We start from the raw sequence: 26,107 nt of genomic DNA, 5'->3' as shown, positions 1-26,107 counted from the left end.
ATTAAGCAGGATTTCGCCGATGAAAATAGGGACATCCTGTTGTTGTTGTTGTTGTCACCCCCCCCCCCATCGGACTGGGATGCCCCAGGCACTCTGGGCGGCTTCCAACAAATATAGAAACATAATAAAACATTTAAAAACTTCCCTATTCAGGACTGCCTTCAGATGGTAGTGGTATGACCCATGCAAAATATCATTTCACAATATGTAGCAGTGACACACATTATATGTGTGTGTGATTCCTTGGAGGTTTTTCAGCAGAGTTTGGATGGCCATCAGTCATGGTGGTTAGTGGTGGTTTCTGCATTGCAGGGGGTTGAACTAGATGACCCTTGGGATTCCTACCAACTCTACGATCATCATGAAGCTGCATGTTTATCAACATAGCGTTTCTTGCCTTTGCCAAAGCTGTAGATAATGTGAACAGAACAAGGAAAATATCCGTTAGAATGCAACAAATGTAGCTATCCAAATTTCTTATGACAAGGAAGTGACTGGGATATCACCAGTCTTGTTGCTAGGAAAATGAGGCTCATTCCCAAGCTGGTAGGGGAAATGAGATTTAGAGTGTTGTGTGGAACGCAGCTGCATGTGTGCCATGGGCACCTATTGGACAGCACCTGTTACATCACCAGTAGTGAGCAATGCATTTTTCTCCACCTACTAATGCCAGGTATATTGCTTGTGACGCTAATACCAGTGGCCACCTTGCAAAGAGGAAACCTGCGTATTGCCTTCCTTGCACTGCTTCTTTCCTGGTCAAGCTTTGGAAGATTCTCCTTCTCAATTGTCATCACCTCCCATCTCCATCGCTGCTAGTACTATGTTAGCCATTCTGAGCTGTTTGAATGGGACCACTGCCCAGGCCTCAGGATCATCTTAACAGAAAATAAATGATGGTGATGCATAGAAGAAAAGTCACAGTAAAATGAAATTAATAAACTGGAATTATACAATTATTGCTAAAATTAAAGAATGCACATACTGTGTGTCATTACTGGACTAATACAAATATCTGGTTTGCATCTGTGAGATGCAGGGTGATGGACTAGATGGATCACTAGCCTGATCCAGTATGTTCTTACTGTGTAACTGGATGATATAATTAAAAGCTTAAGAGTGCATTTGCCATCGTATAAAGATGAGACACAATGCACCGAGCTTTCCCTGCCTTTAGAGAGTCAGAGGTGCTCCTGTAACTGACAGCAGTGGAAGAGCAGCCCTGGCTGGCCCTAGCTGTTGCTTCTCTTTGCAAGTCACCCACACCGTAGAAAGTGTAGGGCATGTGTCAAATGAAGATGAGTGAGACACCAAGCGTTTAGTTCCTCTTTAATGGAAGAGGGACTGCTGAGCAGCAAAGTCAGGATCTAAAATAGCAGAGCAGGAAGAAGCTCTGTTAGTCATCAAAACAGTTTCCTTTCCCTCGAGAAATGTTTTGATACGCCCTGAAAAACCGTCTCTGATCACACATCTGCAAAGCAAGCCCTTTCAATATGGATACCAAACCCTAAACATGTTTAACTTGTACCTAAAAACAGCCTCCAGCATTTTCTTCACATTTGTGAGTAGCAGTCAAAAAAAATAGCCATGGGCAGAACTTTTCATGCTGCCTCAAACACTGTGCTTTTTGATAAGAGTCCATTCATACATTAAACTGTGTGGCATCAAGTGATATGAAATGCATGTGTGAGCAAACCCTAATCCTCACTTTCTTTTTTTCCCTTTTTTAATTTTTGAGGGGTTTTTTAATACAAAAAGGAGCAAAAGAAACGTACATGCTACCCAAACAAAAGCACACAGAAATGCACTATTATTTACACAAACATAAATCCTTCCTGCCCACAATTGCTTTCCACCACCACACCCCTCGACTGATGAGTTAACTGGCCTGCCCTGATAACACCTTCAGCTATACCAAATGCAAGTTTTATTTGTGTCTCCCTTGGCAAAAGTGAGTCCTCAAACAGAGTTACAGGTTGCTGTTTTCCAAGTCCTGATTTAAATTTTTTAAAGAAGTTTTTGAAGAAATCAAGAATGCATCACACCATAAATTATGGGACTTTTTAAAGCAAGTTTCTTTATTGAAGTAAACCCTTCATACATAATTATATTTCGGTAAAATCCTCTGGGACATCTTTGTGCCACTCTTGAACTCAGGAGCTTATTTTGGCCCAGTGATATTATGAAACGACTGTGACATTACAAGAATCTTATTCCAGCTCCAAACTGAACTCCATCACATATTCTGGAAAAACAAAAATAATTAGTATGATATGCAATGTACTGTAATAAATGCAATTTTAGCGTGAGATAACGCTTTACATTTTGCTGACCTTTAAGCAGAATATTTGTCTCACTTCTTGGCTTTATGTCACTAATTAAAGATTATAGATTTCAGCTGTGATCCTATGTGCACTTACCTGGGAGTAAGCTCCACTTAAAACAGTGTAATTTGCTTCTGAACAAACATGCATATGAGCATGCTGACGTTTTCTTCTCCATTAAGCTTGACAATTAAATAAGAGCCTACTAAAATTTGCTGATGAGACCAGATTGCATTTTTTTTTGTTTTCACCTAAATTCACATTGGTAGTTCTGTTTCTGAAACTGTGCTTCAACTTGGAAGCTGAATCCAATGAAACTGTGCATCCTTGATAAAAATGCACTTTCTGAGAAGAAATTTGCAGTCTAGAAATTCTCCCGGATTCCCAGGAGGCACCAATGGCCAAGAGAGCTTTTATCAGTTACACCCTTGTGCAAATTAATTGAAACAAAGCATGTTTTCTACCTTACTCGTAATCCTGTACAGTGGTACCTCTTGTTACGTACTTAATTCATTCTGGAGGTCTGTTCTTAACCTGAAACTGTTCTTAACCCGAAGCCCCACTTTAGCAAATGGGGCCTCCTGCTGCTGCCGCGCCGCCACTGCACAATTTCTGTTCTCATCCTGAAGCAAAGTTCTTAACCTGAGGTACAATTTCTGGGTTAACAGAGTCTGTAACCTGAAGCGTATGTAACCTGAAGCGTATGTAACCCCAGGTACCACTGTACTCAAAACAAACACGAAAAGTCAGTGGATCATTATGGTGTTGGAAGCCTGCAGCAAGTAGAAGGAATGATGCTGTCAGGGGTTCAGGAGCAGAGGCAAGGGCAAGGGAGGAAACAGAGAGCGAGGGGGAGGAGGCAGAAGAAAAGATGAGTGATGACGACGACCCGAGATCTCCGAGTCTTTCCAGTGAATCAGAAGATTCACAGAAAGGAGCACCAGTGGCCAGGGCAAGGGGGGAGCCTAGGGGGACACCCCAGGAAGATAGAGCCAGAGGGGACTCAGAGGGGAGCAGTTGGAAATCGGGACCAGCGTCACCGCCAGAGAGCAGGGAAGAGGAAGGGCGCCAGGGATCAAGCGCTGGCAGCTCACAACAGGGGGGAGGGCACGAGTCAGGAGTGGCCACACCTCCATCGGGGAGCGAAGAAACGGTCAGACGGAAGGTGGAAGGTTGGGCGTGCGCGCCAAGTTCAAATGCACAGGAAGGTGGCGCAGTAGGCAGCCCGGAAAGGGAGCCAGGTCCTAAAGCCCGCCGAAAGGAGGGAGAAGAGTCAGGGGGGTCAGCGTCAGCGTCAGAGGAATCCCGGAAGGAAGAGACCCCGGGGGGCAGAGGGACCCAGAGAAGAACAGTCAGGCGGAAAAGGTGGAGCAGGGCTAGGATATTAAGTTGGTGTACAAGGGGCGGAGACTCAGACGGAGCTTCGCCGATCTAACCATTAGACGTAGGGTTGCACGCAGCAGCTTGAGAATGGAAACTGTAACTCAATAAAGACTTTTATTTAATGATCGCTGGCTAGCGTGATCCTCTGTGAGCTAGGATCTGGAAGCAACTCTGACAGATGCGCTCACCACAATATATTGAGCAGGCATAGGCAACCTCGGCCTTCCAGATGTTTTGGGACTACAACTCCCATGGTCCTTAGCTAATAGGACCAGTGGTCAGGGATGATGGGAATTGTAGTCCCAAAACATCTGGAGAGCTGAGGTTGCCTATGCCTGATATTGAGGTTCTACGAAAAAGAGTTATTCCAGAGCTGGAAAAGAGGTATCCTGACAGTACTGGGATATTGCAAGCATGACCTAGCCCCCTGTCACACATCGAAAGTGGTGAAGAAATTCATGACAAAACAGCAAATCCAGGTAGTTGATTAGCCAGGGAATTCCCCGGACGTAAATCCCAATGAGAATTTGTGGGCTATAGGCAAAAGTCGCCTCCGTGCTGTAGACTGTACGACTATGGAGAAGCTCATTCAGGCACTGATTCAAGTGTGGTACTGGGATCCGAAAATCAACAGTGACTGTTCGAAACTAGTAGACTCCATGCCAAACCTTGTTCAAATGCTGCTTAAAAATAGCGGAGGTCATATCCATTACTAATGTACGTATATGTAAGTTTTGTACAATAAACTACATTGTTTGTTTCAATTAATTTGCACACGGGTGTACATCTCATATATTAACTGCACCCCTTCTCAGAGAACAAGGAACATGTCTTGGTTCGCTTGAAAATCAAATTACTCTAGTGTGTTCCATGAGACTGTCCCTAACATCATTAGCATAAACTAGGTTGACAGATGGTGCAGAAAGAAGACCAAACCAACTGTTGCTCAGCTGTGCTGGATGTTAATATGAGTATGAGTGTGACTCAAAGTGCTGTTTCTAATGCACCTATAAAGCCTTGCATTTCCCTATATCAGATTGTTTTCCCTTATCAGCCAGTGTGCCCTCTTTATGATAGGTAGATGAAGTCATGCTCTGAATCCTGCTTCTGCAGAAAGTTTAAGGAGAAAGGCTTTTCCTGTGACATTCTCTCCAGGGAAGCAATTAAGCAACAAATCTGTCTAGTTTTAGATGACTTGGCAGGGAGGGGGAGAAAAGAGGATCACTAGGGGGTTTTTTTAGCTCTCTAGTATTTTTTTCATCTCATAGCTTTACAAGTCACTGGGCCTTGAACAGAGGACATGCTATCAGCTCTTTTATGTTGGTACGCGATTAGAGAGGAGCATAGAGTGGATTTTACAGTTTTGAAGCTGTAAAATACCTTATTTATATTTTTTTAACATATATATTAGGTGGAAAGGCAATTTAGAATAACCGAACATACCTGTCCCCACTTTGTACTCCCATTGGGATACAATAATTGAGTTCTAATCGAGCAATGTTTCCAAGCCTGAGAACTATTCCAGCACCATAGGACCACCGGATGCACTCTGCTAGTTTACGAAGATGAGCCTTAGGACCTTCACCTGGGAATGGAAAGGAAGCCAATGAGAATGAGACAATAACCAAATGTTTTCATGGCCAGTAGCCCAAGTTCTGTTCCAGGTACAAGGCAGTAAACTATTTTAAAACACTGAATTTTAAAAATATAATTTTTGCAGAAACAGTTAAAATGCCTTAAAAGGGGGGGAGGGCTCAAATGTATTTGCTTCTTACCATAATTAAGATTGCAGAGGTTGCCAGCGTTGAGAAAGAAGTGTGTTCTGAATAGATCTCCGAATCCTCCCCGGCCAGGCCGAAAAGGGAGAGGAGTGTACAAATGCAGACCTCCAGCCCAGTAAGCTTCACCTCCCAGGTAATCCCCTAGAAGAGTAGCACAGCACAAAATATTCGCTACATCAGCAATCTCAAGAACACTATTCAGTATAAGAAAGAGGTATCCTCCGTCACTTTAGGCTAAATCAACTTTTTTGCCATAATTGTCCATAGAAGCACTACACACTGTAAAACTTTATTGAAGGTCCCACCTGCTGGCAATGGATCACAGAACAACTTTCAGAACAATATTGTGGGATGGCTACAATGCCTCACCTGTACCTGGGGGTCAAGCTGGAGGCGTGGGGGTTTCCAGGGCTTGGGTGACCCCTTTTCGGCTTCACCCAGGCCTGGGAAGCTTGCCTGCCTAATTACAACAACATCTTTACTATGTTGTAGGGCATAGGCAGAAATACAGATACATAAAGAACGCAATTTTGTCAATGCATCTTTCCGTTTGTTCACTTAAAGAAGGTAGATTTCCAGGGGACACTGAGTAACTTTTTTCTGAAAAGCGGTTGGTAGGTCTGATAAGCTTGGGAACCTCTGCCATAGGTCTGGTTGAAGAGGAATGTTTTTGCCTGGCACCTAAAGACATGTAATGAAGGTGCCAGGTGATCCTCCTTAGGGAGAGCATTCCACAAATGGCGAGCCACCGCAGAAAAGGCCCATTCTCATGTTGCTACCCTCCAGATCTCTCAGAGGAGGCACATGAAGAAGGACCTCAGGTAATGATTGCAGGGTTCAAGTGGAGAGGGGGCAGCCCTTGACGTATTGCGGTCCTGAGCTGCTTAAGGTTTCATAGGTCAAAACCAGCACTCTGAATTGGGCCTGGAAACTACCGGTAACTGGCAGTCGGGCCAGGATCAGTGCAATATGCTCAAACCGTCTAATCAGGTAGACCAACCACCCATCATCATCATCCTCCTCAAGTATTCTCAGCCCATTTTCTGGGTCCTAGTAAAATTATTGACAATGATGCAACCTACTAAAAATGTCTCAAACCTTCACTCTGTGGTCCAATGCTGTACATACTGAATCCACGCACACTTGTTGGTCCGCCAAGATAAAATCTATAAGGAAAAGAGAACCATTACTGCATGTGAAGTGGCAGGCGACAAGGTGTGTTACAGCAGGCAGAAGGAACTGTACTTAACCACCTCCTCACCTCCACATCCACCCTTTCAATATGATCAGGGCATATCCCTGTCTAAGCATACAGAGGTGCCACTGTCACACCTAGTTTGGCCATCCTTTGCTAAACTTTTCTGAGATGCAGGAAATGCTGCCATTAAAGCAAGCTCCCAAGTAGCTTGGTTTGGAAGCCATGCAAATGAGTACCATTAAAATCAATGCTTAAAATAAATTTCTTGATGCAAGAGATGCATCATTTCTATTTACATGCTATGCCAGACAGACAATAGGCAAACTCAAAGGAAAGCAAGTGGAATTACTTACCTATCAGCAATACTTGATGGTTTGTCTCCAATAGGAACCAACATTCCACCCCAAAGAGAAGTTGATAAAACCTTTAAAGAGACAGGCAGTCATAGATTGAGTAAAATACAGTCATACCTCATGTTACGTCCGCTTCATGTAACGTTCTTTCAGGTTACGTCCCGCGGCAACCCGGAAGTACTGGAAAGGGTTACTTCCGGGTTTCGCCACTTGCACATGTGCAGAAGCGCAAAATGACGTCACGCACATGCACAGAAGCGGCAAATCGCAACCCATGCGTGCGCAGACAGGCAGCTGTAGCTTGCGCTCTTTTCATGTTGCGAACGGGCCTCCGGAACAGATCCCGTTCGCAACCAGAGGTACCACTGTAAATGACAGATGTGCAGATAAATGTTGGAGATGTGGATCCTCGAATGCAGGTATGAGGCCTGTTTGTGGTATTGTTCATTAAGAATGAAACCCTAGTAGTAACTAGATTAATCACACTAATAACCCATTATGTTGTAACTTTGGACCCTTTAGCAATTCTATTGTGTTATTTAGATGACTAAATAAAACAAAGAACCTGTGTGGAACTTCATTGTCATTGCCTGCATGTTAGCAGCCCCAACATGAAAGAACAATTTACCACTTACAGTTAAAAAATAGCTAGCTAAAAGTTTGGAAATAAACCCACAGTTGGTTCAACTGCAGGATGGAAAAGAAAAGGAAATTTTAGGAGTAAAATGGCTTGCATTTATTGAATTTGTAAAAAATAAAAATATGTACTTTCTGAGGCAACATCAGTTACTTCCAGAATAGTTTTTGTTATGTTGCCCCTTTTTCATCTTAGCATTTCCAGTGGAAAATAAGTTTCAATACATTCACAAGAAAGGCTGTCCAGAGGCGGTATAAATGACAGCGTGGCTCCAAATAACCCAGCTCCAACCCCTGAGCCACTTTCATATTGTGGAGCCTTTTAAAAGAAAGGCTAGAGTTTCCTATATTGCACTTTTAAAAAATCAAAAGGGCACAAATAGACGGATTTCTCTAGATTGTACCTATATACTGCAAATTATGGTCAGGAGCCAAGAGTTGCCTAATGTTGAGCAAAGGGTTATGCCATTCTCCCTCCCTCTCTCTCTCTCTCTCTCTCACACACACACACACACACACACACACACTCCAACACAAACACACATTCAAACTGGCTTCTTAGAACAAGAAACCACCCCACCACAACACTAACTGCTTCTGAAACTCGCTCAAGTTTCAAAACTTACGTGACAATTATCACACCTGCATTTTCCATGTTAGGAAAATGCACACATTTTCTATATTCTAATATGCAGGCTGAACTGATTCCAACTGAACTGCTAAATGCTGTACTTAAAACATTTTGTAACTTTAAAAAGATACTTTATTTCATTTGGGGTTTTTTTAAAAGGTACTATGATATGAATCGTTTACTCCCAATAGCACCAAGTACTTACTGAATCCCACAAGAGCTTCTTGTTAAACTGAAGTTCAAAGTCCTCTTTCAGAAAACTCACATCACCACCGGTATAGCCAGCCAACTCCTAAAATACCAAACAGACTCTTTTGAAGACAGAAATATAAATACAAAAACACATTTCCACATGAATCACTTGTTGTTTTATTATTTTGGTGGTACTATATACGAAACAAAATATTGATTTGAAGGCTAGCTCAATCATGCAGGGAGCTGAAGTGTACAGGACTTCACCCAATAGTGCCATATTTTGCATACATATTGCAAATATAAAACACCCACCCACAGCTGTTTTCCAGAACCTGATAATACCTGGTTTATTTTCAGCAAAGCACCTCGTCTCGGCAAGATTGAAGAGTTACGAGAATCAATTACCATAGCGTGCTATAAACAAACACACATATGAAATGTTATAAGGTAGGAACAGTCAACTATGACATTCCTTTTTCCTGAATTGCATACAATCTTATTGGAGATAGAGGAAAAAATTATTCATCACTACTCGTTTGGGCAAACATTCTACTAAACTCTTAACATGATACTGCATAATCAAAATTATCTAGCAATAAAAGGTTCATCCTTAATTCTGAATTTTACTAAGTAGTTTTGTAGACTAAGCATACACTGAGCACTTCAACATGAAGCTACTACATTATGTGTAAACTATGGCCAAGATCCAATTCCTTACACTGAGTGGCTGCATTCCTTGTGACAACTGCCAGTTATCCAACTGTGCACAAGCAGCTGAGTATCAATACACATGTGAAACTGCAAAGGAGATATTTGTTCTTCCATCTGCAGTTTGCTGGATCACAGCAATACTACCAGCCACTGCAACGTTAGCTCTGTCTCAGCAAGTGAAGAGAGAGAGGCGTACTTACTTATTGATATGTGGAAGAAAAGGCAACTCTTATAATATTCAGTTCCCTCCTATGTGAGAGAATGAGGGGGATACCTCCCTTAAAATGATGCTCCCCATCTTTATTTACCTTTGTTTACCTTTATTTACCTTTATTTGCCTATTAGCAATGGCATATTTTTAGTCAACATTCTGATAGATCAATTGAACCTTGCAGCTTTTATCGTGAATAAATATACAATTGCCAATTCAGCTATTAACTATGCAAGACAGCAAAGCCAGGTTCCCTTTGCATGTGAAAAACCAACTGTTATTAAGAAAGTTGTGTCTATCTTCATGTTAGGAAACAATGAACTGAAAATATTAGGTATGTTGTGAAACCTTATAACAATAATATATGCAGATAATTATAAATATAAAAGTATACATAAATGAATAAATGGATAAAGATGCTGTAATCTGAAATATACATATATATAATTCAGTACAAAAATCAGCTTTCCTCATATCCGTATAGACTCGAATCTCTATTGCTCTTGGGCAAGAATGGACAACAGGTGTCATAAGGAACCATTAATTCAGCACTATTGCATTTGGCTTAATTAATGTGGTACTATTCGTCAGCATTTGTCTTACTTCAAAAATTCATATTCCAAACAGCAAAAGCTTACAGATACAGATGACTTGAGTGAATGTCCACTTTCTTCTCGGACAGAAAATGATGCTGTTCTTGCAAGACAGCCAAGCTCCCTCCAGACACCCTCCCATTTTAGCGTGTGGTTGGTCTTCCATATGGGAAACTGTAAAAGAAACAATTTCTTTAATTATGAATGAGAAAACATTTACATATTTTCAGCATCTTTCACATATATCTTTATGAGCAGGAGCACTGGGTTTACTGGCAATGCAGCCAGTCTTAGAAGAGCCAACTCAGACTATAGGAGCTGCTGCTAAGGTACTTTGCTTTGCTGGTCTCCTCCCAGGTTCACCTGGCTTCTCTCTTGAGGGCAGGTGCTAGCCAGGTGAGCTGGCTTTTTGTGAGGAAGGTGCTGGGCTGCTAGCTCCTTTCAAGAGAGTTGCTAGGCTCTCAGCTGGACTGGAGCCGGGGCAAGCAGCAGGCATCAGCTAATTCAAGTGAATTCTCACAGAAAGGAGATGCTGGGGTTTTGAAATCCATGCAAGGATTTGCCAGTTCCAGGAGGCAGCACTGGAGCAACAACGGAGCAGGAAAAGTATCAGTGGCTGCATCTGCTTCATTTTTAAAATGCTGCCTCCATTGCCTTTTGCTCCCCCACCTCAATTTTAGCAATGCAGAAGATGAAGCAAGAAGATGAGAAAGGAAAGGTTAAGTTTATCATGCCCAGCACAAATATTTCCTCCTCCTGAGTTCTCTGCAATCTTCAAAAAATTTGAGAGAGAAAACTTGGTTTGAGTGAGGGGCAGCTGCCAGACAGAGAGACACTGTCACTGCAGATAACCAAATTTGTGGATTTCTCTCTCCCCAGCCAACCATAAACAAGTAGCGCTATTTTACCTACATTGAATTCTGTTGATATTCCTCTATCAGTTTCACGAAGAGAACTCCAAGGAAATTGTCCGGTTACTTTATACAGATTGAGAGAAAAGCTAGAAACATAACATTAAGATCTAGGATTACTACAACAAACAAAGGAGCTGAAGAACAAGTGTTTCATAAGATCACACCCATGGCACTGCTTAACTTTACCTATAGCTGATGAAAAGAACTCTTTACTTGGCAAGCAGGACAAGGCTCTGCCACATTTGTCATTGTAAAATCCTTAAAGGAAAGATGTTAAGATTGCACTCGTGGTTCAAGTTCCTGGACCTCCAAACTAACCTTCTGTGCTGTAAGGTGAGCAATCCTATTTCACCATATGCCTCACAGACACTCTCTGTCTCTTACTAAATAAGCCAGGAAGGCAGAGATGAAATACTAGCAGAATGGTGGTTCACCACTAGCAGGACAGAAGCCTAGCGCCAGCTATGCCTTCAAGCTAGAACTGGAGCCCTTAAGTTAGATCTAAATAGCTAAACCACAGAAGGATTGCTTACAATAGTACTGTACAAAATCCTTTAATAGCTTAAAAACCAATTAATAAGTTGGCTACAGAAAACGGAAGATAATTCTCATATGTCATCATTAATCAACTTAATTTACTTTCAGTGTTAACAGTGAAATGCAGATAGTTGTACAAAGAGCCGCGCAAGCTTAACACTCCACAGCAGCGGTCTCTTAAAGTGCTGGAATCCAAGACATCTACATTAACTTTCTGAACAGAACTATTTGATGAGAAAAGGCAATTTACCATTTTATCATGAAATTTTACTGTTTTTGGATTTGACAAAAACTGTTGAAAGCTTAAGAACATATGGGAGGGATGAAACAAACTGAGCTGCCTTTCATTAACTTTGTGCGAGTGGACAGATATATAGCTGTTAGCGCAGACTAGATTTACTTGCAAACATGTCAAAACAGAATGATACTGTATTTGACTTAGCATTAGCTGAAACAAGAGATAGAAGCTAAACAGCAAGATATCTTGCTCACTTTCTCCAAAGTTTCTATGGAAAAACATGGAAAAACCTAATTAATGCAGAATTAGTTCCAATGTAATACTTTGCACACATGGTGTGAGGAATCACTGCCCTGTATGTATACATGTAAAAAATATAGTTGAATGCATCACCCAAAATGTTTGCTCAAAAAAATCTCCTGGGCTAAAGCTAGATACAGTATTTTTAATAATGATAATAATAAAGTTGTGAAACTGACTTTCTATCCATGGGAATAACTCCAAAAAGCCATACCCAGTTTGGGCATTAACATGTTCTACTGAGGCTTGGTGATCAAGAACACATCACCAGAGGGGAGTTTTCCCAGCTGCTGAAAGCCTGGCAAGGCAACAGTAGCAGATAGTAGCAGAGAAGAAGGACTTTATGCATGACTTCAACAGCAATGGCAGCTGGGAGGCCAGAGAACCAGCAACATCTGATGCCCATCTGCCTGGTAAGACCTACAGCAGTCAAGAAATGCCCCATTCAAGGAAAAGCATAGGAGAGAATGAAAACTTAGGAGTAAATTCTACCATGTAAACTGCTTAAGAACTCTTTTGTTGGAACTAAGGAAGCATAGATTCTAAAAGTGCAAGACACTGGGTTGTATCCAATGTGGAACTTCTGTTTCCTCTCCAGCCACAACACACATACCCCAACATTTGTCCAGATCCCCCAAGCCTCCAGAGTTACGGTACACAGGGGTGAGTGGGTGGAGCAGACAGAAGAATAAGCTCTGTTGTTCACACTAAGTCCACAGAGTTGAAGCACTGGGTATGGCCCAATCTGTTGACACATGCCTTAAAATATTTGCTAACGGTCATAACAGTGAAAGCTGCTACCAACTACTCTCAGTGTGACCAACTGCGGATGAGAGTGAACGTATTGAGTATTGGGGTCACTGCCTGAAGTAGCTCATCTTTCAAAAAATGGGGTGTATACTGGTGAATTTATTGTCCTTTACTGCACAACAGTTACAATACATTTTCAAGGGTCTAGGGTTTTTCTAAATCGATGTACATAGCACTGAAACCTTACTACATTCTGAAGGTATCTTACTTTCTTTCGAAGTGACCAGGCTGTGGCTTGAAGAAAGAGAGACCATATGAAGTTTCCTTTGTGCCATAGGAGAACTGAAATGTCACCTTCTCGGCACGTCCAAATATATTCGGGAGTTTGAGTCCAAGTACCTGCAAGAGCCAGAATAAGCAATGAAGCACGTACAACTTTGCCAAGACACTTGCGCACTTAACTGTTTTCTGTAGTTTTTTGCTGCACACAAATGTTTCCAGTGGCAAAGGATACCTGCTCTGCGCCCCCCTTTAAATGTTATTTATCACTATGCTACCCCACCTGGGCTCTGGCATTGAGCAGATTCCAGGTGCCATCTTGGCCCCCAGAAGCCATTTGGGGGCATGGGAAGAGAAATATGACTACTGTCACAGAAAGCACAGCCCACAGAGCTGAAATGGTGAGAAGCCTGGGGTGAGGGAGGAGGAACTCACCTTCTGCAAGCTCCCTTGCAGAAGCTGTGACTACAGCCCATTGCTATTTGTGATATTTTAAACAGTGTGAATTTTAAAACCCAGTTAATATTAGACTTACTAACCCATATTTCCTGAAACCTTCATGGAAACTTTGCAGTTTTCAAGTATTTAAAATATCCCTTTTATCATTATCTCAAGCTTCTCCATAAAAAAACCCAGATAAATATATTATACACCATAGGTAAAGTACCCATGCCCATATTGCTGTCAAATGTATGAAAGATGAGAAAACACATAAATCATTGCAAGTTTCTCAAATTGGAACCCTAAAGCATTTTTTGTAATTTTCACACAGAGCTGTCAATCATGTTCTAAATTTATAGAAGCATCAGTTTTTGAAAACATGTAAATTTCCTGACTACAAGCTTCTGATTTCAACTGAAACCTCCCTTCATTGAATCTCATAACAAGATGACATTATATAATAATAAGCACTCAATTGAAAAAATTGTGTTTTCAGCTTGGAATAAAATATTGCAATTATTTACAGTCTCAGCATATTTCTACACAATAAAAGCAGTCAAGAGATCAGAGATTTCTAGGACAACTGTAGAATAAACAGAAAAAAATAAACACATACACATCTCATTTATTTTAATGGAACTCTCATTCCAAATAAATGTATTTATGATTGGAGAGGGAAATCTGTTTTACCAAAATTAATTTAAATCACTTATGATAAACTAGCATATATGATATCACCACAACTTAGATTGCAGGAAGTTGTTAAGCAGGTCATACCATGCTCCCTTCATTATTGCCAACCATAGTATTATAACTTCCAGTTAATCTTCTCAGTTCTGTTACTTCAAATGTTACATCTAAACCATTTGGAAGGGCATCATCTCCTAAATACACAGACAGACGTATTAGTAAAGAAAACAATTTTTTTAATCCAGTTTGACATTTCTAATTATTAAAATACAGTGTTTCTTAAATAGCTTCTTAAAATACTTTAAATAACATATGTAATACCTAAATTAAGTTCTCACAGTTTAATACACTCAGAAAAATGCCTTCACAGAAGCGAATACTGTACCCCAAATAGATTCATCCCATGCATTTGACTTTCTATAATACTAAACACTGTTTGGTTCAAACTATGAACACTTAACAGTGGAATTGAAGATTTAAGCACAAACCTCACAGATCAGGACAGGAGCAGAGATCTGTGTGCCTTACCATACTTCCCTCTAGCCTCTTATAACATTTCCTTTATTTTTATTATCATAATTAATTTATTAATCACTCTCTACACAATCATCCCAAGGTGATGTATAATAATAAAAAACAGCAGCAAAAGTTTAAAAAAACAACAACTAGCTGATACATTTAAAACAAAACTAAAGCAATACAGAACAGACACTCATGGCAAGGACCCATTCATCCAGCTGGGAAAGCTGTGGGGGGGGGGGAATCTTTGATTGTTTTCATAATGTACAAATAGTGGTGCCTGGAATGCTATTCCATGGAACAGGGACAGCTACACTAAAATCCCTGCTCCAAGTTACTGCGGAGGCGGCTTCTAAGATCTTGGAACTTGCAGGAGAAGTTTCCCCACAGACCACAAGGCCCTGCCAAGTATGTAGGGGATAAGGCAGCCTCCCACAAAACCTGATACTGCTGTATAGGGCCTTACATGTTAGTATCAAAACCTTGAACTCAGCCTGGCAGCAGACTTGGCAGCTAGGTCAAATCCTACAAGCAGGGTGTTCTATGCTGGCAGTCGTCTGCCCACAAACGCACCTCCAGACCAACCCCAAGGGGAGCCCCACACAGAGTGCACTGGAGTAATCCAACTGTGAGGTTACCAATGCATGGACAGGCTGTCCCGATCCAGTCCTGGTACTTCTTTCTAGTACTGGGTCTTCTACCCTCACAATTTCAGCTGATTAATAAGGGAAAGTCTGTATCAACCTTCACTATCCATTTATCCTGTGAAGGTTTTGGACTACAACTCCCATTATTCCTGATTATGTGCCATAGTAGCTGGTGCTGATGAAAGTTGCAGTGCAAACCCTCTGGTGGACACCAATCTGGGGAAGGCTGGTCTAGATGGCAGCAAACCAGCACCATGTTTTAATTGGGGGCAAGCTAAGTGCCAAGGCCAGCACTACACAAACAGTTATAGAACTCAATGAAAACAAATACAGCCTGTCACCCTGATAGATACTTTGCTGCCTGATATCTATATATTGAAACTAAGCATTCCATTCATTTATGCCACCCTAGAACTACTGATGTATAAAATAGTCTGTCCTATCAAAGGAGGGATAGCCAATTTTAGTTATACTCAGAGTAGACCTACTGGAATCAACGGATTTAGGTAACTTAACTCCCATTTATTTCAATGGTTCTCCTGCAAGAGTTACTTATTTTAACCTCCTTCAAAGTATTTAAGTATTACACATATTAAACTACTATAAAGCTATATTAAAATTCAAGGAAAAACAAATCACACACACTGATAATTACCTTGACACGTATCAATTAGAACATCCACCTGTCTAAAAATTCCTAGACGGAGGAGCTTTTCACGAGCTTCATGGGACTTCCTCATAACCTTCAAAATATTTAAGGTTTAGCTTTGCACCTTAATGACTAAATGTTCAACAGTTATTTGCCAAATGCATACATTCATTATCTCACATACTGCTCTACATTTTCATTACACAAACGGGAATTCCAAGACACAGAGTGGACCTCACATAAATCAGTTTAGCATCCAACCCCAACATGTATAAATAACTAAACTCACAAAGTAATAACAGGAATTCATGAGGCTTATGTCTGCAAGAGCAAGACTGCAGTTTAGCACCATATTTATGCACTGGAATATCTGCTTATAAAGAATACCTATGCTTCTGTTAAAGCATGTTTTGCAATATTGTTTTGGCATGTCAGTTTGTATAGCCTATAAACCTGCTGCGTCAAGGCCCTATGTCAGCTGCTGCTAAGCTTTTCTGTCTAGTGTTGGTGTTTTGTGTACTGAGGTGTTGTTATATTTTGAATGTCATTTTTAACCTTTTTCTTAACCTAGATTGTAAATTGTCAAGAGATGCCCTGTGCTAAGTGACTTAAACCAGGCATAGGCAAACTCAGCCCTCCAGATGTTTTGGGTCTACAATTCCCATCATCCCTGACCACTGGTCCTGTTAGCTAGGGATCGTAGGAGTTGTAGTCCCAAAACATCTGGAGGGCCAAGTTTGCCTATGCCTGACCTAAACAATAACATAATAGTAATATTAAACAAGGATCCTGACATTTTTAGACTTCATAGTATTTTCAAGCTTTTGAGGGTTTCAGAAAGTGAGTCTAATTTCACTACTTACATCAATGAGGTCTTTAGCCTTGAATACGTCACCAATTTCATACATGATAATGTCATCCTTAGTCCTTCCAAGTCCATCAAAATGCACATGTTGAACCACAACCTAAAGATTAAGATGGTTCTCATCAAAATGTTAGCTCTGGAAACATTCCAAGGACAACTAGAATTTCTACTCAACTAAAACATAATGGTGCCATAACCAATGAATTATTGAATTACAATTCCAAGACAGAACAGAACATTGTCTCATCATGAATCAAAGTCAAGAATTTTCAGTGGCAAAAACAGCATCATTATTAAACAGGTTTTTACATTATTTTGTGGATGAAGCCCACATTTTACCAGCTTCCTCGCAAGAATATCATAGGGGACTTTGTCAAAAGCCCTACTGAAATCAAGATACACTATGTCCACAGCATTCCCCTTATTCACCAAGCTTGTAACTCCATCAAAAAAAGAAATGAGATTTGTCTGGAATGACTTATTTTTGAGAAACCCATACTGAGTCTTAGTAACCACAGCATCATTTTCTAAGTGCTTACAAACCAATTCTTGAATTTTTTATTCTAGGACCTTTCCTGGTATTGATGTCAAACCTACCATTCGGTAGTTATCTGGGTCTTCTTTTTTCCCCCTTTTCATAGAATCATAGAATCATAGAGTTGGAAGAGACCACAAGGGCCATCGAGTCCAACCCCCTGCCAAGCAGGAAACACCATCAGAGCACTCCTGACATATGGTTGTCAAGCCTCTGCTTAAAGACCTCCAAAGAAGGAGACTCCACCACACTCCTTGGCAGCAAATTCCACTGTCAAACAGCTCTTACTGTCAGGAAGTTCTTCCTAATGTTTAGGTGGAATCTTCTTTCTTGTAGTTTGGATCCATTGCTCCGTGTCCGCTTCTCTGGAGCAGCAGAAAACAACCTTTCTCCCTCCTCTATGTGACATCCTTTGATATATTTGAACATGGCTATCATATCACCCCTTAACCTCCTCTTCTCCAGGCTAAACATGCCCAGCTCCCTTAGCCGTTCCTCATAAGGCATCGTTTCCAGGCCTTTGACCATTTTGGTCGCCCTCCTCTGGACACGTTCCAGTTTGTCAGTGTCCTTCTTGAACTGTGGTGCCCAGAACTGGACACAGTACTCCAGGTGAGGTCTGACCAGAGCAGAATAAGATGGGGACATTTGCCCATCTCTAGTTTGCAGGTACATCACCTATTCTCCAAGAATTTTCTTTACACAATTGTTTACTAATACCTGAAGAGAATTACTCATTGCTAAATGGTAAGAATTCTGCTCCTACCAAAATTATGACTGTGTTACAATGACTGTGCACTGTTAAACAGAAAGACAATGGGGTATCCCAATACTCACATCTTTATTTTCCAGTATTTCCTGTTTGGTTTCTGGCTCAACTTCAACCAGTTCAGCTTCTTCCCCTATAGCACCAAAATCAGGTCCACTCATTGGAAGAGGCTCCAAACTCTGAGCAGGATAAAATTGAGTTAAACTGGATTTAGTTTTTCAAATCCTCAAGTATTTATAGTGATTCTTACCATTCCATCCACCTTACCATAAAAGGCTGCAGTCTTGTACAGTTGTGTTCCCAGAATCTATATATGTGTCTCCCCATGCAGTTTCATTATGCAAGAGTGGTAAAGGAATGGTATCCAATTAAGTCATAAACAGAGTAGACTCACTGAAAGTGGCAGGCTTACGTTATTTAAATCCAGTTGTTTCAATAGTGGATATCACTCATAATGTATACTGCATAAGATAAGCCTGTCAGTCAGCTCAGTTGGAGAGAATGTAGTGCTGATAAAGCTAAGGTTGTGGGTTCGAGCCCATCCAGGCCAGCTGTATATTCCTGCATATTCCTAGATAACCCTTGGGGTATCTTCCAACTTTACATTGCTATGATTCTAATTGCCTTACACAGTATTACATTTTTCAGTTTGCCTTTTTTATTTTACAATGCACTTGGTCAGTATAAGTGCTATTTGGAGAATGAGCATCTCACAGAACTCAGAAGGGTTATTTAATAAAGAAAGATCGTTCACTAAGATTTTAAGCAGGTATATATTTTTAGACGTAACCTGCATTGGTCATTTATGTTTGGGATGTGGCTCTCATTCCATTATAGACACCTATGGTGCTGGCTGTGTTGTCCCTCTTTGACTAGCTGACACAAGCTGCATAAAACGTTAATTTCCAAAATCCTAAATTCATTTCAATATGAGACCACTGGAAACTGTCACCCTATACTTAAGGTACTTTTGAACGTGAGCTTTAAATGTATACTTTGAATAGCCCTGTAAAACTTCACCCACCTCTATTCTTTTCAGACAGCTGCTTTGGAATAAAGGTACACTATTAATGCTGCAACAGAGAAGCTTCAGATTTTGTAATCCAATGTGTGGTGGGGGAGTAAGTTAAATACACATTGTCATTTGGGTTTATGTATCATTTTGATTCTCTAATATGCAGGGATGGGATTGCCAATTTTTTGAAGGACTTTGAAGACACTATGAAACAATATTGATATAAAATAATATAAAAATTGATATAAAATTTTTTGGAATATAGTTGAAAAGTTGGCAACAACATTGGCCAGGATAACTAAAAAAAGGGATAGTTTAAGATCAGAATGGTTTCATTTTGTAATGCACATGAATAAGAAAATGAATGATGTAATGCTGCCATCTCAGTATGCTACTTTGTGGAACACAGCTGTTTTTCCTGTAGCAACATTAAGAATAGCAACATTTGCCATCTTTCTACTGTACGTTATAGAGCAATTGTGGGGGTTTTGCTGTGTCTATTAGCCTCTGGAACGGAGTTTTATTTACATTTTAAGTTATGGTCAGAAATTTATTTATGTTTTAAGTTTTTGGGTTTTTTGCATGTTTCTATGCATAAAATAACAAAACATATTTTTTAAAAAAACAATGTGTTATATTTTTCTAAGACCTCGAATTACCTGTTCAGTTGTAGCTGTTTTGTTATTGCTCTGTCTACATTTTTGCAGTTCACTTTATGCTTAATTTGTATACTTATGCTACTGTAGGATTCTCGCAGGTACTAGAAATCATAGAATTGTAGAGTTGGAAGGGACCCCGAGGGTCCTCTAGTCCAACCCTGTGCAATACAGGAATCAAAACTACAGCATCCCTGACAGATGGGTCGTCCAACCTTTGCTTTAAAAAACCCCAAAAAAAGCAAGATCACTGCCTTCTGAGGGAGTTGGAATAGCTCTTGCTGTGAGAAACATCTTCCTGATGTTTAAGTGTAGGTGCCACCTCCAAGTCAGTGTGATGCACGTGGGTGTGTCATGAAGACTTTACATTCACAACAGGTGTGTAAATACTGTGCTGCCAAGGAAAGCACTGCAGTCCCACCAGAGAGGCCATCACAGGCAGCACCACTTTGGAGAATTATTGATTAAGGCTCCTTAGGGGAAGCAGGAGCCTCCCAGGCTCCATGCAAGCCAGTCCAGGTTAGCTGGCCGAAACCCCTCCGCTCCCTCCTCCTTCCTTGTTCCAAAGGCTTGAGGCACCAGAGCATGTGCAAAGTCCACTACTACCCAAGGAAGGAAGGAAGCCTGGAGTGGAGGCACCGGATTCCACAGCGCACCCAAAGCAGCCTTCATGCAAGCAGGCAGGCAGGCAGGCAGGCGCGCACCCCCTTCACGGGCGCCTTTGCACATTCTCAAGGTCACACTCTGCACATGCTCAGAAAAACGCTGCTCGGAATGTTCGGTATTGTTTTTAAGGAGAGCCCTAAAAAGGGGGTGGGGATTCTGCACATGCTCAGAAGAACGCAGATCAGAATAGACAGTATCCTTTTCAGGTGGCGGCCGTAAAAAAACCCAATGACAATAATCCTAGGAGGAGGAGGAATTCTTCACATGCTCAGAGGAACGCTGCTCGGAATGTTCGGTATTGTTTTTAAGGACAGCCCTAAAAAAGGGGGTGGGGATTCTGCACATGCTCAAAAGAGACAATATCCTTTTCAGGTGGCGGCCGTAAAAAACCCAATGACAATAATCCTAGGAGGAGGAGGAATTCTTCACATGCTCAGAGGAACGCTGTCCAGGGCGGCCGGGCGTTGTTTTAGCGGAGGGGCGCGGCCCCGGTGCGCGCGTGCATGTGAGGGCGCGCGGGGCGGCGGGTGTCTCCGCTACCTCGGCGGCCCCGATCCCTCCTCCGCGGCCCAAGGTCGCCGCCCTCGCCCGCCAAGCCCGCGGGGCCGGGCGCTCCTTACCCGCGCGTGGACGGTGCCCATGGCCGCCTCTCAGCGACGCCGAGCGGCAGAGCGAGCGGGAGAGCCGGCGAGGCAGCGGCGGGCGAGGGAAGAAGCGCCGCGACGGCCCCTCAGGAGGAGAAGCTGCAGCAGCGCGGGGCGGCGGCCATGACAGGAAAGCGCGTTGGCGGCGGAACGAGTCTGATTGGCCAGGCCGGGGCGGAAGGGGGCGGGGACTGGAGGAGGAGCGCGCGGAAAGGAAGGGCGCCGAGACCGTAGATAAAAGAAACGTGGGGAGTGAAGAGACATGAATAGCCGCCAGCTTCCGGGATATATGAGGGCACTAGCTAGGGGCAAGAGGAGGCAGCAGGGTCCGCAGCGGGGCAACGGATCCCCATGCAGAATCCTAGGCGCACAGGAGTTGTAAGAGTGGGCAGGGACCCCCGAGGGTCATCTAGACCAACCCCGCTGCCATGCAGGAATCCCAACACGCGTCAGATACGGGACGCGAGCGGACCCTGCTTCGCTTCTGCAGATGCGCGGGGAGCCGAAGGGCGCTTCGCCTCCGCTGCCCCCATCTCTCGGGCACTCGGGTTCACGTCTGAACCCTACGTCTGCGCCCCCCCCCCCCCGGGTTAGGTAGGCAGCGGGAGCTGACCGTGGAAATTGGGCGGATTGGCGTCGCCGGAAGAAGCGGCTGCGCGCCTGCTCCAATTTAAAAAGAGAGGTTTTTAAAATAGCGCTTTTATAATTGCCACCCTAAATGCCTTTACAGGATTGTGAACGTCGTGCCCCATGAGACCACAGAGCCATCTTGCAGGTTAGCGGTGAGTGGCTGAGACATAGCTGTCAACTTTTCCCTTTTCTTGCGAGGAATCCTATTCGGAATAAGGGAATTTCCCTTTTTTAAAAAAAGGGGAAAGTTGACAGCTATGGACTGAGAGTCTTTTGGATCCCAAGCCCCAAACCCTCAGCGCAAAAGACAGACATGCCGCAGCAGGTTTGCAGCAGGCAAAGGCCAATCTACTTAAAATTTCACTTTGCGGTCCCAATCCATCGCTCGCGTTTCGCATCCAACAGCACGATTCAAAAACACGTGTCGATCTGTCTTCTGGTGCTGCCTGCGATGGTAGGGATTGCACCTCCTGCCGTGAGAATGGCACCCTCTGCACACGCCCTATGGTTCAGAGTCCCAATCCTTCCTGCATATGTTGTGACTCTGTTGCCACAGGAGTAGAAGAAAAGATCTGGCTTACTCGCCACCTTCCTCTGCATTGCTTGTTGCAATTCTCCATTGCATCCTTACTGCTTGAAATAAAAAAGGAAGCCCATCCTTTCCCAAAAACACAAAATTAGAAAGAGCAAGCACTTTTTAAATGTGCCTCTATCTTATTTCTGCTGCCTAAACTAAAAACACTGTGTTTCTACCTTCCACAGACAGATTTCACTTCTACCGAAGGCAAAAATGAAATTGGGGTTCTAAAAGTACCAGGAAGCTCCATGTTTCTCTGATAACGTTGCTATTAACGTTTATCCATCGGTCACTTCATCCCCTGGCCACCTCTATGGCAAGAGAATTGTATGCTGGACTTTGCAATTTGAACTTACAAGCAGAAATTCCTTATTTATTTATTTATTTATTCATTTATACATACATATGCCGCTGTTTTCCCTGATATGGAGTCAAGGCAGCTTGCAGGTGAAATAATAACAGTTGAAAGATGGGACAATCGTTTAAAAAAAGCAATGGAACATGAATAGAATTAAAACATTTTATTTTGTAATCCAATGAAAACATGCAGATAATTACAATTAAAAACAGCACAGCATCAGACCTTTAATTAAAAGTAGTCAGTTCACAAACAGCCTGTTGGAATAAATTGTCTCTGGGCGACTGCCAACAAAGTTCCAAAGTCTTGGCGCAGCCACCGAGAAGGCGCTGTCAGTCACGTCAGTTGTTATGTGAAGGACTGTGATAGTGTACCCCAACATTTCCTACCCTCCTGTGATTGGGCCCTTGGGAGAAGGCAAAAGGCTCCCAAACTTACACCCATGCTGTAGTCAGATACCAGCCACTGAGATGACTCACTGCCCCACCCAAAACTTTCAGGCAAAGCATTGTGGCAATAGTAGTTTTGTAGCAGATTCTAAACACTCCAGACTCCTGGTGTAGAGCCAAGATTTTCTTCAGTCCCACCTACTGGTACATTGTTGTTGTTACTTTTATTTATTAAATGTGTTACGTCACTTTATCTTGCCCAAAGCAAAAATACAGACATTTGAAAATGTGTAGCTTGAAAATGCACACATTTTAGGCCACTCTTTTAGATTCTATTTGGCCAAAGTTTGGTTCAATTTAAGCATGTGCTTTCTAAGTTTGGGTGCATTATATCCTTCATCTGAGAGTCTCCTCATAGGTTCCTGTTCACCTATGTAAGACAGGTATGAGCCCATACCTTAATATGTAAAAACATTAATAGTTTTTTAAGGCAACTTATCTCCATGTTATAAAACACCTCATTTGTTCTCTACTAAATAAAATGTATGAATGATTAAGTGCATGCAACTCATGGGGATTTATTTCCACATCAACATGTATAGCAGCCGGCCATGCGTGCAGTTGGGGGTGGGCAGTACAGTGGTACCTCAGGTTACATATGCTTCAGGTTACATACGCTTCAGGTTACAGACTCTGCTAACCCAGAAATAGTGCTTCAGGTTAAGAACTTTGCTTCAGAATCAGAACAGAAATCGTGCTCCGGCGGCACAGCAGCAGTGGGAGGCCCCATTAGCTAAAATGGTGCTTCAGATTAAGAACAGTTTCACGTTAAGTACGGACCTTCGGAACGAATTAAGTACTTAACCTGAGGTACCACTGTATTTAGAATCCAAACACTAAATTTTCAAAACAAAAGCAAATCAAGCTGAATAGTAAATTGCATTTCATAAGTGCATGAAAAGCTGGCTCTATTCAGAATATACTTGTAGAAGAAAAAGCAAAATCCTGCCCACAGGTTTACTCCCTAAATAAATACAGGAGGGAAGAGGGAAAGAAAGACGGTGGAGAGACGGACACATCGGGTCACTGGAGGTTTGGCATGTGCTCTCATCAGTATGTTGATGCTCTCTACCTCCTTGACATCTCTAAGTCTGGCAGGGGATGTACTGGATCAGTGCCTCGCCTTGGTAGAAGAGTGGATGAGAAGCAATAAACTGAAGCTCCATCCGGGAAAGACTGACTGAGGCAGTTTGGGGGCAATTTTCTAGACTGCATGGGTGTCCAACCTGTTCTGGAAGGGATCACACTACCACTAAAGGAGCAGGTATATAGCATGGAGATAGAGACATCTGTAGAGGTTTTTAAGCAGAGGTTGGATGGCCATTTGTCCTGTACGAGCTGGTTGAGATTCCTGCATCGTGGGGGGGGGGTGGACTAGATGACCACTGGGAGCCCTCCCAACCATGCCATTCTTTAATTCCTGGATCCACTGCTGTTGCTAGAAGCATAAGTGTACATGGTTGCATGGAAACCTTCTGCCGGCTTGAGTTTGTGGCCTAGCTTTGACCGTATTTGCACAGGTATAATCTAGATTTAGTGGCCTATATTCTTATCGTTTGTAGATTAGATTACCGCAATGTTATACATGGGGCCTTCCTTTGAAGACTGTTTGGAAACTACAGCTAGTGTAGAAATCAGCAGTTTGATTACAGAGACCAGAAGATCTGAGCTTATTACACTGATTCTGGCCTGCTTGCACTGGCTACCAATTAGTTTCTAGGATCAATTTAAAAGGGTGGTTTTGACTTACAAAACCTCACATAGTTCAGGAATCCCAAGCCTCTGCTAAAACAAACCGGTCCAGCAATATTAATCAGAATTGCTTCTCTATGTGCCTCATCTGAGAAAAATGCAGAAGAAATAGACGAGAACAGGTTTTTTCAGGAGTGACTCTGTGCAGCTGAATGTATGTCCCAGTGAAACATGCCTGGTGCTATAATTCTAAGTTTCTACCCGCAAGGCCTTTTTGTTTACCTAGGCCTTTGGTGATTGCGCTAGCCTCTACTGCTGTGTTCGTCTTTTTGGAGGATAGGAGGTTGTCTTATGATATTGAATTATTATTTTAGATGTTGTGTATTGTACATCATTCTTAATTTGACTTTTGATTGATTTTGTTTGTATTTTATTTTAAGTTGCTTTGGGACATTTCTCTTTCATTACCAAGTGATCAACAAATACTAGTACTGTACTGTATTATTATCAATTGTTCTTCATATTGAAAAGAATATAACATAAGTAGCAAGTATTGTAGTTTAATGTTGCCAACCAAACAGACTGAAAAAACTTTTTTGAAAACCAAACGACATTTTCCATAGCCTCACTGAATTTACATTGTAACTATAAAAACATTTAGCTTTTAGATAAGTTGAGAAAAAGAACTCTGGACCCAAGGGCTCTGCTTGAGATAGCTGTTGCAGTACAGCTGTAATCCCTTAAGGTGTGTACATACATACTTTGTACCCAACATCTCCATCTTTATCCCTGCCAGACACATTCTTTTCCAACCACCGCAGATGGAGCACAAAGGCTACAAGAGATACTTCCCATGTAAAAAATGTCCTTGTCTTGTGGAATAATGTGGCAGAATATAAATCTCAAAAATATTGCCACTCCATAGAAGAAATACAAACCTTGGAATATTGAATTTTAAGCTTTCTATTCATTTTCAAAATATATAATTTATAAGAACAGGAGGTAGAAATCATTTAAGATTATTCATTTAAGATTCATTTAAGATTATGGATTTCAGTGAATGGAGAGGTAGAAGGATGTCTTGCCAGCGACAGCAGGGACCAATCTTTAAATATTTTCTGAAGCCTCATAGAGGCTTCAATGGCTCTTCAGTACAATGGTACAAGCAGAAATACAGGCTTCAATTTTTGTAATTACATAGCTTAAATATACAACCTCGTTAAAAGACTTTAAAACTTTAAAGCAGTGGTTCCCAAAGTGGGCGGCGGGGG

The 26,107-nt window shown here is 41.9% G+C and overlaps 1 protein-coding gene and 1 long non-coding RNA gene across 2 annotated transcripts; both read right to left on the bottom strand.

Moving 5' to 3' along the window:
• Nucleotides 1-2,051: 2,051 nt before the first annotated feature.
• SAMM50 (SAMM50 sorting and assembly machinery component) lies at nt 2,052-21,276 on the bottom strand. Its single transcript, XM_081005602.1, has 15 exons — nt 21,107-21,276; nt 18,218-18,328; nt 16,844-16,945; nt 15,987-16,074; nt 14,253-14,359; nt 13,024-13,154; nt 10,929-11,016; nt 10,062-10,190; nt 8,844-8,915; nt 8,512-8,598; nt 7,040-7,110; nt 6,587-6,654; nt 5,483-5,629; nt 5,151-5,292; nt 2,052-2,245 (listed from the first exon to the last, which is right to left on the bottom strand). Exons 1-15 carry the CDS (start codon nt 21,125-21,127, stop codon nt 2,200-2,202), a joined length of 1,410 nt encoding a protein of 469 aa, XP_080861728.1. The 5' UTR covers nt 21,128-21,276; the 3' UTR covers nt 2,052-2,199.
• A 1,567-nt stretch (nt 21,277-22,843) lies between these two features.
• Nucleotides 22,844-25,179, bottom strand: LOC308477310. Its single transcript, XR_013986473.1, has 2 exons — nt 24,392-25,179; nt 22,844-24,324 (listed from the first exon to the last, which is right to left on the bottom strand). It is a non-coding gene; the product is annotated as an uncharacterized lncRNA (long non-coding RNA).
• Between the last annotated feature and the right edge of the window lie 928 nt (nt 25,180-26,107).

The sequence above is a fragment of the Podarcis pityusensis genome, assembly GCF_964106645.2.
Source record: "Podarcis pityusensis genome assembly, chromosome: 5".
Lineage (NCBI taxonomy): Eukaryota > Metazoa > Chordata > Lepidosauria > Squamata > Lacertidae > Podarcis > Podarcis pityusensis.
The sequence above is the reverse complement of the archived record's forward strand: the minus strand, read 5'-3'. Positions and strand labels throughout refer to the sequence as shown.

Excerpts from the sequence above, each read along its gene's own strand:
- SAMM50 (XM_081005602.1), bottom strand. The coding sequence starts at position 21,127 with ATGGGCACCGTCCACGCGCGG. Across the intron at positions 8,916-10,061 it reads CACTCAAGTCATCTGTATCT|CACGCTATGGTAATTGATTC; the intron begins GTAAGCTTTTGC and ends GTTTGTTTATAG. Across the intron at positions 5,630-6,586 it reads CATTGGACCACAGAGTGAAG|GGGATTACCTGGGAGGTGAA; the intron begins GTTTGAGACATT and ends CTACTCTTCTAG.